Source organism: Anser brachyrhynchus, assembly GCF_964034855.1.
Source record: "Anser brachyrhynchus genome assembly, chromosome: 8".
NCBI lineage: Eukaryota > Metazoa > Chordata > Aves > Anseriformes > Anatidae > Anser > Anser brachyrhynchus.
In genome coordinates, this window is record NC_137702.1 from 31,481,394 (window position 1) to 31,497,871 (window position 16,478).

The following is a 16,478-nucleotide window of genomic DNA, read 5'->3' on the forward strand; positions in this document are numbered from 1 at the left end:
CTAGTGATACATTTATCCACATATAAAAATCACAAATTCCTGACAGAATCAAATGAGACTGGGATATTGTCTTGTGCAGTTTGCAAAGATGTTTCTTGCAGACAGTGTTGCATTGTTTTCCTTGTTTGTTTTACAAATACTACAGCATACAAGGAGAAGAGTTGTGGGCAGTAATATTTTGTTACATTCATAGAAGAAGATCTGTTGTCAGGAAAATGTGGGCTCAGGGAAATTTGATTCCTAATTTTAGATTTGCTCCTTACACCCAACTGCTTTTAGAAGTGAATCCAATTAGGGACCTAAAGCTCAATTATTTTTTTTTTTTATGTGCTTGAATATCATGATAAATAAAGTGAAAGTCAGAGAAGTATTTTAAATCCTTTCAATCCTTCTAGATCTTATGACACTTAGTCATGGATTAGAGCAGATTTATCTATTAGTTTCTACTGTATTTCACCTTTTTTTTTTCTTCTTTTTTTTTCGAATTTTCTTGGTCAAAACCCTAAGACAGGGTCATGGTCGTATGATATACTGCGACTGCCTCTGTCAAGCTATTTTTCATGGAAAGTTCCCTTTGAGCTCATATAGAGAAAGACCAACCATTTCAAACTAAAAATAATAAGGAGCTACAGTCAGGCAGCTGTGAAGCTGTAACAGTCATGCAGATGATTTTGTCTTGATAACAGACATCAATAGGATCAAACAGAATCGGGATAAGTTGAAATGCTTGCCTATGCTGTCCTGATTTTTTCTGTGCCATCATTGTTTGAAAGTTGTAATAAATGTATCCAGAGTTGCTTGGAACCAGAGTTGCTTTGACTAGAACTTGGTCAAAACCAGACAGAAGGTACCTCCAACATTTCCAGCTATTTTGCTGACAGAGCTGAGACAGAGCCCACTTTTGTGTCCATGCTAATGTGATTGTTTGCTTGGTTTTTGCTAGTAGAAAATAACAAAAGGGATATTGTGTAAAAATGCACCAGCTGTCTTGTCCTCTTCCATAACTCCTGGAGATCTTAGTTGTTAGGAATGACTCAAGCTAAAAGTTCCAGGATCAAAGAATTACCTGATTTTTTCCATAGACAAATTGAATGTCCATTCCTTCATAACTTCTCTGCAGACTTTACCCCACAGTTTGCATTGCCAGCAAGAGCTGATGCATACAACATTGTCATTGTTTTTTATACAACTTTATATTTATATTTACAACATTGTTTTAATACAACTGTATTAATGATTTAATACAGTATGAAATTCACTGATCCACGCTTGACCTAAATTACACCAAATATAAGAACCCCTTTACAAAGTTAGCCTGCATTTACTGATTACCAAGGAGCTGTAATAGTTTGGCTCTTAAGTTCAGGGAATAAGAAGAAAGGAAGAAGGAGAGAAAGGAAGAAAGAGAGAGAGAGAGAGAGAAAGGAAGAAAGAGGAAGGAAGGAAGGAAGAAAAAGTAAGCAAGTCCATCTTGGAATGTGTAATATGTATACTGAGAGAATTGAAAGCCTTTTTTTTTAAACTTTTTAGCAAATGGATCTGTGTCTTCAGTATTTTCAGTGTATGAAATATTGTTGATTTGCAAATATTTCCAGATATTTCACCCAAAGTTCTTGCTTGGGTTTTAGGAATTCCCTTTTTTTCTTGTTGATATTTTTCTTTTAGAAGTTTCAAAAGTGCTAGCCTTGGGGTTTCCTGGTGTTGCCAAAGAGTGCCTTTTTGTGGTGATCATTCCTAGCTTTTGAGCACAGTGATTTAATCCACATCAGAGAAATATTTACTCTGAAGGGTAAAACAAATTTTAAAACTGAGCCAGTAAAAATAATTTTATTTTTAAGTATATAAACTTACCTGCTTATTTGTTCACACAGAGAAACAAGGTAACCAAAACAAAAATCCCTAACGTCAAAAGCAGATACAAAATATGTTTGGGGAAAATCAACTTGGATTTTGGTAACCATCACGCAGTACCACAAATGGAGGCATGTCCAATCTTTTACCTAAGTTCATTATTTACTCTAATTCACAAGAGGAAAGACTTCCTTACAGTTAACAGATGATCCACAGCCAATTTAGACTTGTCAGATTTATATGGTCTTATCGCTGATCTTGGTCCATTACAAGTCCACGTGGATATTACATTTCTCTGTGTGCATTGCTGGGATTTTTGGCTCTTTATCTTATGGTTCTGTGGTTTTATGGGCTGCTCTCTGATCCTTCCTAGTATGTTCTGAGATACCTGTGTATCCTTGGGAAAAGGCCTACAGGAAAATATCAGAGGCCTAACAGCATTTGGTCAGTCCTCATTGTACAACACACTGAATGAAAGCTTCACGTGTACTTTAGCCTTCAATCCCATCCAAACTAGTTAGATCAGAGAGAAAGTAATACTGAATTCAACCTGAGGACTTTTTATTTCCTGGGAATGGAGCAAGACCCAACATCTGAGCAATAACCCAGGTTAACTGCAGCAAAAATGACAACTCAGGAGTCTTCCCCAGTTCTTACCCCTTCGAGTTCATTTACACATAATGCTTATCCCAAACATCTTATTAAATTGTTGGCGGTGGGTGTTAATGGTCTGCCCTGTAGACACCTTAGCTGCTGAGAAGGACCTGTAACACTGTATTCTCAGCTGTGGAGGAGAAGAGCTGTGCAGTGGGAGGTTTCCTACTCCGATAATTTTGTCATCTGCCCTTTGCTTCTAGCAAGATTTTGTCTGGCTTTAAAAATGAGGCATGCATAACTTCTTAGGTGATGGGACTTTTTTTTTTTTTTAACAAACCAGCCTTGAAACAAAGTGTGAAATAGGAAACAATTGCCTGTTGAAAAGCTTTGTATCCTTTTGCCGTAATCTTAAACTGTGTTTCATTAAAGCCAGTAAACAGAATTACAGTGGAAAAAGTAGGGCAGCTCCAAAAAACTGTTCTTAATTATTCTGTGGAGTATCTTTTACCCTGCGTGGCTCAATCTGAAGAAAAAGGGGGAAAAAATTACATTCACATGTGACCCATGGTGTCTTTGGCTCTGCTGCTGTACACATTACTGTTACGTATTTGGTGCCTGATGTGGGAGGCAGGAGTAAAAGAAAGGAGGCAGGGAGAGCTTTCCTGTTCATGTACTACAACCCAGGTTGTGGAAAGAGTCTGTCCTGGCTCTTGTAGGGAGGAGAAAAAAAGTGCCACGTGGCTGGGCACAAAAAAAAAAAAAAAAAAAAAAAAAAGCTGCTCCTCAGAGCCCAAAGCCTGTGTCACAAGATCAAAGGACTGTAGTTTCAAACCTCTGCCAAAACACACAGAGGCAGTAAAACTGAAACATGAGAGTGGAGGAAAGACTGAAAAAACAGGCAGGATGTTGCTCTGTGGTAAAGTAGTGCCCTTGATTTTCTGTCACGGCTAGCAGCTGATGTCTCTACTAAGTGTATTGAAAGACCTGGGCAATAAAGCAGCCTTGGATGGAATCTTGCATGTTATTCAGTAAGAGGTTTGATCTTAATGTATACATTTTTACCTGTATTAGAAAATTAATTATTTGAAATGAGTTGTGACAAAAAGAGGCAAAAGTAAATATAAAAGAATGTAGGTTTATGAAAAAGTCTTTACCTTCAGGTATGTATGTTGCACTTTAGCCTGCTAATGAGCCCAACATTGCAAAAGTGTGGATAAAATCCCTCTGTTTCTCTGTTGCATCTAATCCTGTTTTTCTGTATTGTTACAGTGTCATCCACTTTGTGTAAGAACTTAATTTATCTTTAGCATTTGGTTTGAATGGATTTTTGCTTTTTGTTTTTCCAGCTTCGTCTTCTGGTGGAGCTTGTGTGGCCTCTGTCGTTATTTCTTGCCCTTGTGTGGCTGAGGAAGGCTAATCCACTATATCGCCAACATGAATGTAAGAACATTTGACAAGTTTAATGCTCTGACTTGTGCTAGATAATGCCTAGAAGGTCTCAGACAGAGATACTGGTCTTGTATGCCAAGTATTTTCTAATGGCAAAAGGACAGACTTTGCTGTGAGTAGTTTCGTTATTTGTAGCCATATATTATAAAACTTACCAGTGAGGGGGAAAAAAACTCTAGCTTTCCTGTGAGCTATTTTGTGGTTGGACTTACTTGATGTCTCAAGGCTCTATCAAATTTCAGATTTCTATAACTCTGTTGTTGATAAATTGTCTCACTACTGAATAAAAACAAATAAATAATTAATTAAAAAGGCTAGGTCAGAACTAATTCCAGTAGAAAATAGCCATATTATCAGTGCCTTTAGAAGATATAACGTGTGAACACTGAAAAGTTTTCCAGTGGAAGTGTGGACCTTAGTGAAGCAAATATGAATTTTACACAGTAGGCTTCTTTTCTTAGTAGGTAGTAACCAACTGACTGACTTTATGCAAACCAAAGACCTTAAACCACAGTTATACTGAAAGGCTGTAATGCTGATTATTGCTCCTCTTGTAATCCTCACTCTTTTTGTGTTTATTGCTGCTTGCACATACTATAGCATGATAATCATCCTCATTGTTTAGTGTGCAGGCTAGATAATTACTTGACTCTAGAGATACCAGGTTTTGCTTATTTAGCTTGGACTGTTTATGAATGTGTTGCCTGAAAAAAATAATAATCAGAAAGTAGGATTTTTAAAAGTATTCAGTATTCTAGTATTCTTCCATTTCTGTTGACCAAAAAAAAAAAAAAAAATAAAATAAAACCAGCTCTGCCACTTGTCTCATTGGAAACAGAATTAGTCCGGTGCTAATTACTTTCAAAAATCCTATACAAACTATTCATTGTTTAGTAAAAAAGCTCACAATGCTATTCAGGTTCACACAAGCTTCATTAGAAAAGGCACCTAATCATTTATATTCTTTTGTTTCCATACTCCAGGTCACTTCCCAAACAAGGCAATGCCATCTGCAGGAACACTGCCGTGGTTACATGGCATCTTCTGTAACATGCATAACCCTTGTTTCCGCAGCCCAACCCATGGAGAGAGTCCAGGTGTTGTGTCCAACTACAACAACTCCATGTAAGCAGAGCTCTGTCTGCGAGACAGGGTTGCAGTAGTACAGACCTGCTAGGCAACTGCTGCTAGCTTGCCCTGGGCACCTGTTGAACCTGTTGTCACCTGCTGAGTGTTATGGGGAGAAAGGATGAAGCATCTTCAGCCTGCTCAGATTGGTCCCTCAGTATACTGGGGAGAGTTTATAGAATAGTTCTGTGATGTAAGCAAAAAGGGAAAGGTGAGGATTTAAGAAGACACCAGGGTGCAAGTACTGAAAGGCAAAAATTTTCAGATCTGGCAATTCAGTTTCATTCCAACAGTAGTCAGCAACGTCTGAACGGATCTCATAACAGTAGGTCAGTGCCTTTTTTGAAAGAGTTCAGTTGTACCGGTCTCTAGGAAGCATGTATTCACATAATAAAATCCGTCCTTTCTGTTGCCTACTGCTTGGTGACTGTGTCGAGACAAATCTTTTTGATGAGTTGGAAAACCCCTAAGCTTTCTTTTCTCATTACTTGAGTTGTTTCATCTGAATGAGGGCTCTGATATAGTAGTAGCAAGGGGAAATCTGCACTGCTACTTCTTATATAACACTTGTTTTGGCTATATATCTGTGAGACTTTAATCAGCATAGTAACCTTCAGCTACTAAGCTTATTAGCAAAATAGAAGGATGGAAGATTTCCGGACTGTTAGTGAAAAAGAGCTGTGGGAGTGCTTCATTGCATTCTTCGTTATAGCTGAGTCATGAAAGACAGCACAGTGGACAAAGACCCTTAGAGTGGACAACAACCTGTTAGAATAGCTATAAAAAATATTACAAATCTCCCTTTACAGCTAGTCCATTTTGGAGCATCCAGAGATTATACTTCAAGCATTGACAATGACAATGCCATCAAAGTTCTTGTAGTGTTTAAATCCATAGCTTGGAGTTAATTTAGCATTTCAACTTTTGTTCCTAGTGAACAGGGTTTAGAATAGTCACCTGGGCTTCTTTGTGGGTACAGTCAGTCATACAGTGAAGCTAAAGGGTTCCATTTTGTGTACATTCTGGCTTTTCTAGGTTGCTGATTACAGAACAAACTGTCCCTTTGTGAGTCAGAGTAAATTCAGTGCACTACAGAGGAAGCAAATACATTGTGTTTTCTGAAAGAATTTTGTCCTTCCTGTTTGCTGTTTCCTGTAAGCTAAAATAAGTCATGTGGGCAGAGATTTACCTTTCCATGTATGGAAAAACATAACCATTAAAAAAATACTGTGCTTCTTAACAGGTATTTGTTCAAATTCTATCTCAGTTTTACTGCAGAAGGAAAAGCCTGTGATGTTTCAATCCCTAGATGTGCTTGGCCTCCCATGCTGCTAATAAGATCTGTTTTTCATATTTGTTTATAAACACAGGACCTGACTGAATCCTTATTTGAAATGTGTGTCCTAACTCAGAACTGTAGGTGAACAGCTGCCTATGGTGAAGTCAGGCACTGTTGTTTTCAGCCCCCAATAGAAAAATTTTCTGAAAGTACTTAAAAATCACTGTTACATTGGAGGGGACTGAGATGGGAGAGGGGGGAGGATTCTGTACCTTTCCATGTCACTTATCCAGCTGAGCAGGGCTGCTTGTGCTCTGAATGCCCCAACCAAATGCCAAAGCAGATCCTGGGCCATAACCGGAGCAGATTTTCAGTACAACTGTGACATAGGTGTTGTTTGGGGAAGGTCCTTTCCCCCCAGCAAGATCATCATGGCTAATGAGAGAGTAAGGGTATGAGAGACCAACCTTCTGCCACACCAGTAGCCCTCTGAAACCTTCTTTGGACTCCAAAATCTAACTGAATCCCACACCACCTGAAACTACTTTGTTACCACCGGAAAACTGAACTTTGAGTTTCAAGGCTAAGGACAAAATAACTTTTTTCCTCATCCATAGCACAGAGAAAGTCAACCTTACTTTTTTCGCTTTTTTTTGCCTTTTTTTTTCTTTATGTGAAAGTTTCTTAAGAGTCATCAGTCTTAAATTATTATTGTTTCACTACTTCTTCTTTCAGCCTTGCAAGAGTATATAAAGATGCTCAAGAGCTCTTACTGGAAGCCCCTGAAATCCGTGACCTTGGCAGAGTCTGGGAAGAACTGATCATTATGACTCAGTTTATGGAAACAATGAGAACTAATCCTGAAAGAATTGCAGGTAATTGTTTTCTCTATATCCTTTAGACTATTGAATTTTTCCTTCTGAAAACTGACTAGTAGTTAACTATGCAGAGACTAACAACATAATGTATTTCACACCTGGCTGTTACTCTGCATATTGTTAGAGAGGGTGAGCTAAAATTCATTAACAGAAGGTGTAACAAACACCTTTCATTTGAGAGAGGAGAGAGGCATACAGTTTCGTTCTGCAAACAGGTTCCTTAAATAACAGTAGACAAAACTCAAACCACAAAAACAAAGAGACATCACCACCCAAAGTGAAACACGTAGATGAAGAGATTTCATTAATTGTTACTACGGTAGAGGCAATAGCGGTAAGAAAGCATCACTGGAAGATGCAGAGGAATGAAAAGCTAGGAACATACCTGAATAAATATGAAGGGCATAACCCAGAGAAGAGCTTAGAGAGATTTTTATTTCAAGTATTAGCTGAAATATGTTTGGAACAGTGAGGAAAGAAACACTTTGTTCCTGTTTTCATTATGTGTTTAGAGAGATTAGGTATTGCAAACTTATATAATTTGCAATTCTGTTTGCATATAAACTCCATTAATTTTTACGCAAAGTCATGTGCCAAACTCAGAACACTGCCCTTGGAAAATATAGGAAATGGATCAATAATCGTTTTCTTAATTTAATATTTGGGCTTTAAATACATAATTTGAAAAGATACTCCTAAAACTAATGGCACAAAAATGGAATGACTTTGAGAATTGATCTGTCCCATTCTCAAATCCTTTGTCACAGGAATAATATTCGTATCAAAATCAAATATTGTCACCCAGCATATATTTTAATAAGATGTGTGTAAACCATCAGATACACATGCTCCACTATCCCATCAGAGGTTTCTAAGTAGAAGTAAGAAAGGGTGTTTCATTATAAATAACAGTGGGAAGATCAAAATGCAAACAACAAAAATCTGAGTATAATCTGAGATGTGTTTTTTACACAGCTATAGAAACCAAACCCACCTGTATAGGGGAGAGGAAAAGCATAAAGTGCAGTGGGTTTGTAGAATATTGCTCAGGGACAACACCCCGTGGTTTGGGAAGTTGCCTTTGCATCTTGTATCAACTTTACTTACCAGCTGGGAAATAGAGCACGTTGCTCCCAACTCCTGTGAAATATAATGCTAATGCTGTTTCAGAATCTGTTATTTTGTAATATGTTTTATTAAAAAATAAAAGATTCTTGGAATCTCCTGTTTCATAAAGCAAAGTCACACAGTCAGTCCTGGAGCTAAAGTAATGAAATGTGAATTGCCACTTTTGTCTATGCAGAAAAAGGTACTGTTGAATTAACTATATAAGGTCTGCGTGTGTGTAACTTACTACTATTGCCTGTAAGAGACAACCTTAACAGAATACTAGGGCTGCAAAGCTGAGCAATAAAACATCACCAAATGCTAGAATTAAAGCTGCTCCTCCTCCCGATTTCTTAAACCAGATTCACCTCTTGAGTCCTCCTTCCTTGTCCCACTCCCCCCTTGCATTTGACAGTATGTGTTCTTGTAACGTGCTTCCTCCTCCACTGTGCCTGGGTGCCAGGAAGGGCATCAGTGAAAATACAAGCAACAGGCACCTGGAGTTGTTTCAGTGTCTACTGCTGAAACAAATACATGGAGGAGCAATTGCAGATGTTCTGCTCAGCCCCTGCAGCCCAGGGCAGAGTTAGCTTAATGCAGATGAGGTTGTAAAAGTTAGTTGTTGGACTTTAATAAGATTCTGCATAACTTGCATGAACAGAGACATTCAGCAGCAAATTAGTGCATGTTTATGTGGAGATGTCTGAAGCTGCATTCCCCATGTCAATGTGATATATGTTGCTCCTATCAGTCTCAAATTCCTGTTCTAAAGGCTTCAAGAGCTACTGCTTTTCAAACATTCTTTGCATGAGTCTGGGGGTGCTTGGTGAACTACCTTTAATTAAGGCCATAGTATTTAACAGACAGGAGTCATTTCACTTTCCAAGCTTTCACTTGGACCATGCTGAGGCAAAATTCATGCTGATACGCTAAATGCAAAAACTACAGAATCAAGTTAAATAGCTAAGGTTATCAACAGCAAGCAATAAATTAGCCTAAGTGTAAAGTGTTGGCCAAAGTTATTCACACAAGACACAGCAGAAAGGACCCTCGTTCTAACAACAGTAGCATACTTCAATCCAAACATTTAAAATAAATCATTACCTCAGAAAAAAAAATGCAGAGACTTTCAAATGCCATCAGGGATGCTTTGAATATTCTCATTGCTCAAGTCCTACTCAGAAGGATCTTTGAGAGATCAAATACGCAGAGTCAGAACAGTTGTCATTTTCTCATAATCATTCCCCAGCAAAAGATTAAAATCATTTGAATTTCAAAAATAGTTTTGGACCCTATTAGTCACTACTAAGCATGTGAGTCAAAGCACATAGTTTTTGCTGGTTTAAGCCAGTGTTTGAGATGTTCCTTACCTTCCTTTGTCTAGCATTTCACTGATCCCCATACTCCTTTCTTCATCCAGGAAGAGGAATACGAATTCTAGACATTTTGAAAGATGGGGAGACTCTCACTTCCTTCTTGCTGGAAGATGCTGGTCTCCCAGATGTTGTTGTTTTCCAGCTTATTAATGCTCAAGTGCGCCCTGAACAGGTGGGTAGAGTGTAAAAACTACCAAGCTGTTATCTGTGTGGAACACCATCCCTTGAGTTGTATATGCAAAGTAGCTTCAGTGGGGACCTTGTGCCCAGAATTTCTGTTGCCTTATAGGTTACATGCATTATATCCACCTTTATGTTTTTGTGAATCTGGAAGAAGAGGTGTTTGTTTTGTCTTAAAATAATAATAATAATTAATAATAATGTTTTGAATATGTATTAAATATAGGTGTTTGGTTTGATGCTGTTGTTGCTCCTGAACTACAAAAGAAACATCAAGAAATGATACTGCCAAGCAATGCATCTGTCCTCATGACTTGGCTCAAAATCATAAGGCAGCTGTGTGTCTTTTTGGAACAGCAACCCTGCTGAATAGCAGCAGAGAACTATTTTCAGGTTCTTGATTTAACATTTAAATTCTTTGCCCCAATGTCGGCAAAGTAATATGTTGGCCTTACAGCACTGTCTCACGTGAATAGGTGGGAGTGGGAAAGCAGCCCCACTTTTTCAGATTCCAACTGAATAACAGACCTGCTCTGAAAATTCACAGTGAAAGCTGCAGGTCAAATCACTCCTGAAGCAGCTAAGCAGGAGACTGCATTTGACCAAGTCCAGGCTATCTGTGCGTCTACATGCACTGGTGTCTGCGAGCTGAGAGGAATGCTGTATTAATGAATGAATGTTGCTGAATCAGAACTCTGGAACAATTTCTACGTTGTGTTAGTATGTGGGTAGAAGCAAATGAATAATTGACACTAAAAGTTGCAATTCCTCTTTTTCATCACCACATAAAACATAAATGCTAGAACTGTGTATGGCCAGAAAGAGGGAGGAGATTAATGAATTTGCATTCAGTTCCTTTTGTGCACCACAGGTTCCAGCTGGAGTGACTAAATTGCCAGGTTACATATCTGCTCTGTTCTCAATAAGTACCGGGGGAAGCTCTTCCCTCTCCTCACTTTGTTATGAAGCAATACCACAAGATGATAGCAAAGGCAGTGTCAGTTGATACATCCTACTTGTCTTCACACCTCTGTATCAGTTGAAATGGCAAAAAAAATGTTTCCTTGCTGCTCATGACAAGAAGAATTGTATAGAGATCCTTTTGGGCTTGATTTTTCCCTTTTTCTCCCTACCCTCTTCTTTGTCAGAAGTCTGCTGCATACAGAGAACTGTGTGCTGCTGTGTTAGGCTGCATTAGCTCCCCAGTGGCCTTCATTCATCTACTGTTGAAAACTCTTTGGCTGCTAGTGTATACAGGACTGGTGGTGTTTTCAACACCGTCACTGAAAGTCTGACTGAGACCTGCTGGAACATGGTGTCTTTCTAATGTATTCTCTGTGCAGGTGTAGAAAGAGATGTAGTTCTTTTGATGCTGGGAGTTAAAAGATTTGAACATCAGCTTGAGAGGAAGCTGAAGGAGACCTGGCATTAAATACCACTTTTGCTGTCCTCTGTGAAGTTTTCTTGTTAGCAGTAATTGCAGGGGTACAAGGTCTTCTCACTGGAGCTGGTTTACAGATATGAGGAAAGAAAGTGCTATGAATGCTTCCTCCAAGAGCAACTGAAGTAGAAAAACTGATTTCATAGTTCTCAAAAACGTAAGAGAATTATTTTCAATGGGAATTGAACTCTTTCTCTGCTGTGCGGGATAAGTCACAAAATTCCTATAGACCTTATTGATATGACCAGCCCAAGTAATTGCTTTTAGTTGGTTGAGTTAGAAATTGCAGAGCCATGACTGGAACACAGATCTGTGTTTGTCTGTAGCCTTAACTATGACAGCTCACTTCCAGTTCTTCTTGCTGCTCTACCCTCTGTTTGCCTGTATATTGCTGCGCGTCCTCTCTCCCGGGCTGTAACGGAACAGAGCGGATTGACCCGAAAGCAGCTTGTTTACAAGAACCTGACTGTTGCCAACAGCTGGCTGCATATCTAGGTCTGAGCCGCCTGGGAGTGCAGGAAATGACACACAGACCTGAAAGCTAAACTTGATCAAACAGGCAACTAGCTGAAAAAAAAAATTTGGACTTCATTTCTTTAGCCAAACAGTGACACGTTGATTTAAAAAAAAAAAAAAAGTATTGAAGTTTTCCTCTGAGGACCTGCTTCTTTTGAGTCATTCTAAGATAAGGATAAGAGACTGATGTTAAAACACAATAAGAAGTTCAAGAAAGATTGGCAACAGCCCACCCTACCGGAAAAATTGGAAGGGCGGAGGTTTGTTGTTTTGCTAATCCCATCTGTTCATGGAAATTCCTGAAATGCAGTTACAGTTTGTAAATAACCTGTCCTTTTTTCTGTGTTTAATCCTCCTCAAAGATGTTAATGTCACAGTTTTCTCATTTCACAAGTCAAAGCAAGGCTCCCAGGCTGCCTCCCTGCGCAGCTCAGTTGCATTACAGCCCACACTGGATGGTGAGGTCAGGCATGTGCAGCTAAAAAATACTCTTTTCACATGCACATCTCCAGAACTGTAGTGACTGAGCAAGTAAGCAAGTTCTTTCACTGACAGCAGGTCAGTCAAATTCAAATCTTAGTTTGCAAGACTCTGTCCATCAGTTGCATTTCCTCTCTTGCATTATGTCTTTACGCTGTCTAACTTGTGTTAGCAATGCAACATACGTGCCCTGTCTTTGTGTCACTCTCAGTGTGAGTTTTGACTTTGCTGTAAAGCAAATCTCACTTTCTCAGTAATATCTGTACTGGTAGATTCCCTGTAGGTGAAATTGTATGGTGAAAAGGCACTAGCTAAGGCCACACTGTTAATTTGTCATTTAATTTTTGAAAATTCATAATCTAGTAAGTAAACTGTCACTGCTACTGAATAGATTTAAGTGCTTATTGTGCCACTTATGGCAGAACAGCCCCTTGCAAAGAGAAAGCCTGTGCTTTCCATGCTGCCTGGACTAATGGTTTAGACTGTGTATTCTCAAAGATCAAGCAATGATGTAAAGGATGACAAAACTGAGGGGTTAATTAGTTTAATTACTGCTGTGTGCTTAATTTTCGGGTATGTCCTGTTTTTTTAAGTTGTGTTATATGTTAGAACTCTTTGAGGATTTGTTACTCTACTTGTTCTTGGACTCCCTAGTGCAAATACAATATAGATTCTGGCAATATGTGGGTACATCTATAGTGATGATAGGGACTGTACCTGTCAGATACTTTTACTAGAAATTCGTATCCCTTTTTTGCATTGTTGTTCCTATACACAATCGGGGTGTAATTCAGCTGTATTTTTTGTAAAAATCAGCTCCACAAGCTGAAATTCAGAACAGTCATGATAGACAAAATACACTCTTGTTCTATACCTCTCTTCACCTGATTTTCCACAGACACACTTGCAGTTTTGCTGGTAGCTTCTGACATCTGAAGCACTTAATGAATAACTTCTCAAGCCTGAATCCACTCTCCAAAGCAACTAAATTAATTTTATTTTGATCTCATTCATCCAGGTTTTTAAATACTTCTCTTTACAGGCATCATGAAGCAAGTCTCAGCTGCTAATTATAGGAGACTGGCAGATACAAAATTTTGATAATGTTCAGAATCACTTAGATGGCCTTGTTAATTTACTTAGGAAATAAATGTGCACCTGGTGTAGGCTTGGTATGTTTGTTTTGATCCAAATGTCTTGAGGACTGGAATACTCAGCAGATAATTTTTCTAAAGAAAGTTATATTTTATGCATATTTTGTCAATTTCTTTTTCTTTGCAGTTTTTAAAAAGCATCTAGCCTAACGATATAGTGTCAGTGCACAGTCCTCATTTGTCTGAATGTCTGTGTTTGTCTCAAACAAGGTAGGCATTTAGAGTCATTATGGTATTGTGAACTTTTTTCCATGCAATTTGTACTGGCAAAGAGATGTACAGAGGATGGGAACAGCCTCTGAGCAATTTCCAGTGCTACTTTTTATTTTATTGTCATGTATTCTGTCTACTGTAAAGCAAGTAGAACTGAATCATAGACTTCCAAAAGTATTCCATTACGACAGTACAAGTCCTAGGTAAATACATCAATTTCTGAGGAGTTATACAGTATTTACACTGGTTTCAACTATAAACTAATTTGCTGTCACTGGTTAAACACTAAAGATAACTTCTTTATTTTCTGTTCCATATTTATATTAGAAGCTGAAATAAGTAGGCTGGGTGTGGTTTAATGTAAAATGGCTTTGTTGAGCCTGGCTGTATGCCTGTGCACAGTGACTATGAATAATGGCTGTGGGGAAGCACTGAAGTGGAAGAATCATAACTGAAATAAAATAGTGAGGGAAATCAAGCTTGAGCAAAGGCAATCGGAATTGTCTTTTTCCAGTTATAACAGCTGACAGCAAAACCAGGATAAACAAAAGTTATAGTGATGTGGCACATTTGATTGGTCCTGAGGAAATACTTTCAAACAAGTTAAAGCTTAACCATATGGATGAGTTGCATGGCATGGCCTCAGGCATGCTTAGATGACAGAGAGAAAGCTAAGAAGACTCATAAGAACTTCTGCAATGGAAGGAAGAATCACTAGTGAGAAGAAAAACCTGTCTGAAGGTGAGGTGGTCTAGCATAACATCAGGTGAAGGTGACTGAAAAGTTAGTGCTTCACCTGACCACATCTTCCTGCCATTCAGGAAAATATTGACAGATGCTGATATCAAGATGTCTGTTGTTGATAAATCTCCAGTTGTTCCTGCATAGTCTGAAGGTTCAAAAATAATAATAATAATAATTAAAGAATATTTTTGGTTGCAGTTTGCCTATGGTGTACCCAACTTGACTCTGAAGGACATTGCTTGCAGTCAGATGCTCCTGGACCGCTTTATTATCTTCAGCAGCAGAAGAGGTCTCCCTTCTGTCCACAAGACCATGTGTGCCCTCTCCCAGGAAAGCCTACAGAGAGTGGAAGATGCCTTGTATGCAAATGTTGATTTCTTTAAGCTATTTCAGCTGGTAAGTATTAACACAATCATCTTGCCTTATGTGGTCATTTTTGGCTGATATTTCATTGTACTTCAAGAATTTTCTTTCTAATGCATCGCCAGTGTTTTGAGAGGTCTTTGTTTATTTGCCCCCACAAATGTGAAGTTATGGATATACAATTATTAACCTAACATCAGCAGGACCACTAGACAGTTTGGAGCATGCTTTGGGAGGTAACAGATGAAATTCACTTACAAGATAACTAAAAGATTCAAATAAAATTTTAAAAAGTTTGTGGAATCTGGCATTCCTAGTCTGTGTAAAAGAACAGAGCTCAGGAAGACCTATCTGGACCCTGCTGAGAGATCTGAAATACTCCCATACAACCCATCCTGTATTTGCTCCATCCAGCATGACGGGATTTTACTCTGAAATCACAGTCGTGATGCAACTTGAATTGGGATACCCATATGTGCCTTTTTATTTGTTTGTTGAAACAAGTTGTACTGGTTTTCATTACTCTTTCTACAGAAGCTTTTCCTTCTGTTCATTTTCGTTGTTGTTCTTTGTGCTGCTCATATTTCTACTGTGTCCTTGCCATAAATTAACTGCTTCTGCAGCCAGAGTTCAGTATTTCCATGTGTCATGGATATATATATATATATATGAGAGCATAATGGTATTTTTTGTTCTTGCTCTCTGTTATTTTCCTAGTGTTTTCTAATATTCCATTTGTCTTCTGAACACGGAGCTGATGCTTTCAGAGAACTAACTGTAAAGACTCCAAGGTCTCTTTCCAGGTGATAGCCCATCACTATGTATGATGATGATGTTTTTTTCCCATGTTTGTGACTTTGCGTTTTGCAACTCTAAATTTAATTTGCTGTTTTTCACCTTGTAAATAAATGTCATGAGATCATCACATTGACAGTTTGCTGTATACAACAGGCAGCATATATGGGGAGTTGCTGAAGTTAGAAAGCATTGATCAGACTTTCCTGCCACAGCTGGAAACATCACAGTTCATCTAACATGGATTTAATTCAACTTTGAGTTACTCAGAACTGGGAACACAGGATGCCAGAAGCTTTAATTGACACACCAGCCAAATTAGTGTTTGATTATTTTAGCATTGGCAGACATTCACTGAGCCTGTGTGATTTTGCCAGTCCTGATAAGAATCTGTGGTGAGTTTCTGAAAGCTTCTGATTGTTTTCCCTTTCTAAAAATAGACACAGAACTGGGCTTTCTGTTTTCTGAAGGAAACTCTTCAATGTTCATTTCTTGTTGTTTTTTCTTTTGTTTTTGTTTGTTTGTTTGTTTTACAACACTATCTTTAATTCTAGTGAATGTGAGAATAGTTGGATAAACATTTTGGAGAAAGCTTTTGTTCCCCTCTGTGCTAAGGGTCAATACACATTCCTAACTATATGCTCTGATATTTAGGTCAAACATGTGCGTAGTTTGTATATAATCCCTGTTGATCCTGTCTTTTGTGTGCTCCTAGAGAACATGAACTAACTTGAGTACAAACTCAGTCCTTTTAGAACATTTCTTTTAAGACCTGGCTCCTACAGAGTGCCTCCTGCAAGAAATAATACTTAGGAAAAAACATATGCAACTTTGCCCCTATTTTTCCTTCTTTTCCTCTAGCTACAGGAAAGAGGTTCTTAATTCCATATTTAGCCCAGGCTTTTCTCTGGTTTGTTTCATGTTGTT

General features: G+C 38.4%; 1 protein-coding gene across 20 annotated transcripts in view; it reads left to right on the forward strand.

The window, feature by feature from the left end:
* Nucleotides 1-16,478, forward strand: part of ABCA4 (ATP binding cassette subfamily A member 4) — an 82,974-nt gene that overhangs the window by 10,768 nt on the left and 55,728 nt on the right. For 15 of the 20 annotated variants that reach the window (XM_080602786.1, XM_080602806.1, XM_080602787.1 and 12 more), the window contains 5 exons: nucleotides 3,795-3,888; nucleotides 4,881-5,022; nucleotides 7,040-7,179; nucleotides 9,710-9,837; nucleotides 14,592-14,789. In XM_080602786.1, coding sequence (XP_080458912.1) covers nucleotides 3,795-3,888; nucleotides 4,881-5,022; nucleotides 7,040-7,179; nucleotides 9,710-9,837; nucleotides 14,592-14,789 — 702 coding nt within the window. Of the gene's footprint in view, nucleotides 1-1,227; nucleotides 3,484-3,794; nucleotides 3,889-4,880; nucleotides 5,023-7,039; nucleotides 7,180-9,709; nucleotides 9,838-14,591; nucleotides 14,790-15,748; nucleotides 15,947-16,478 lie in introns of those variants that run through there. The other 5 variants (XM_080602807.1, XM_080602791.1, XM_080602790.1 and 2 more) reach the window with 5 other exon arrangements.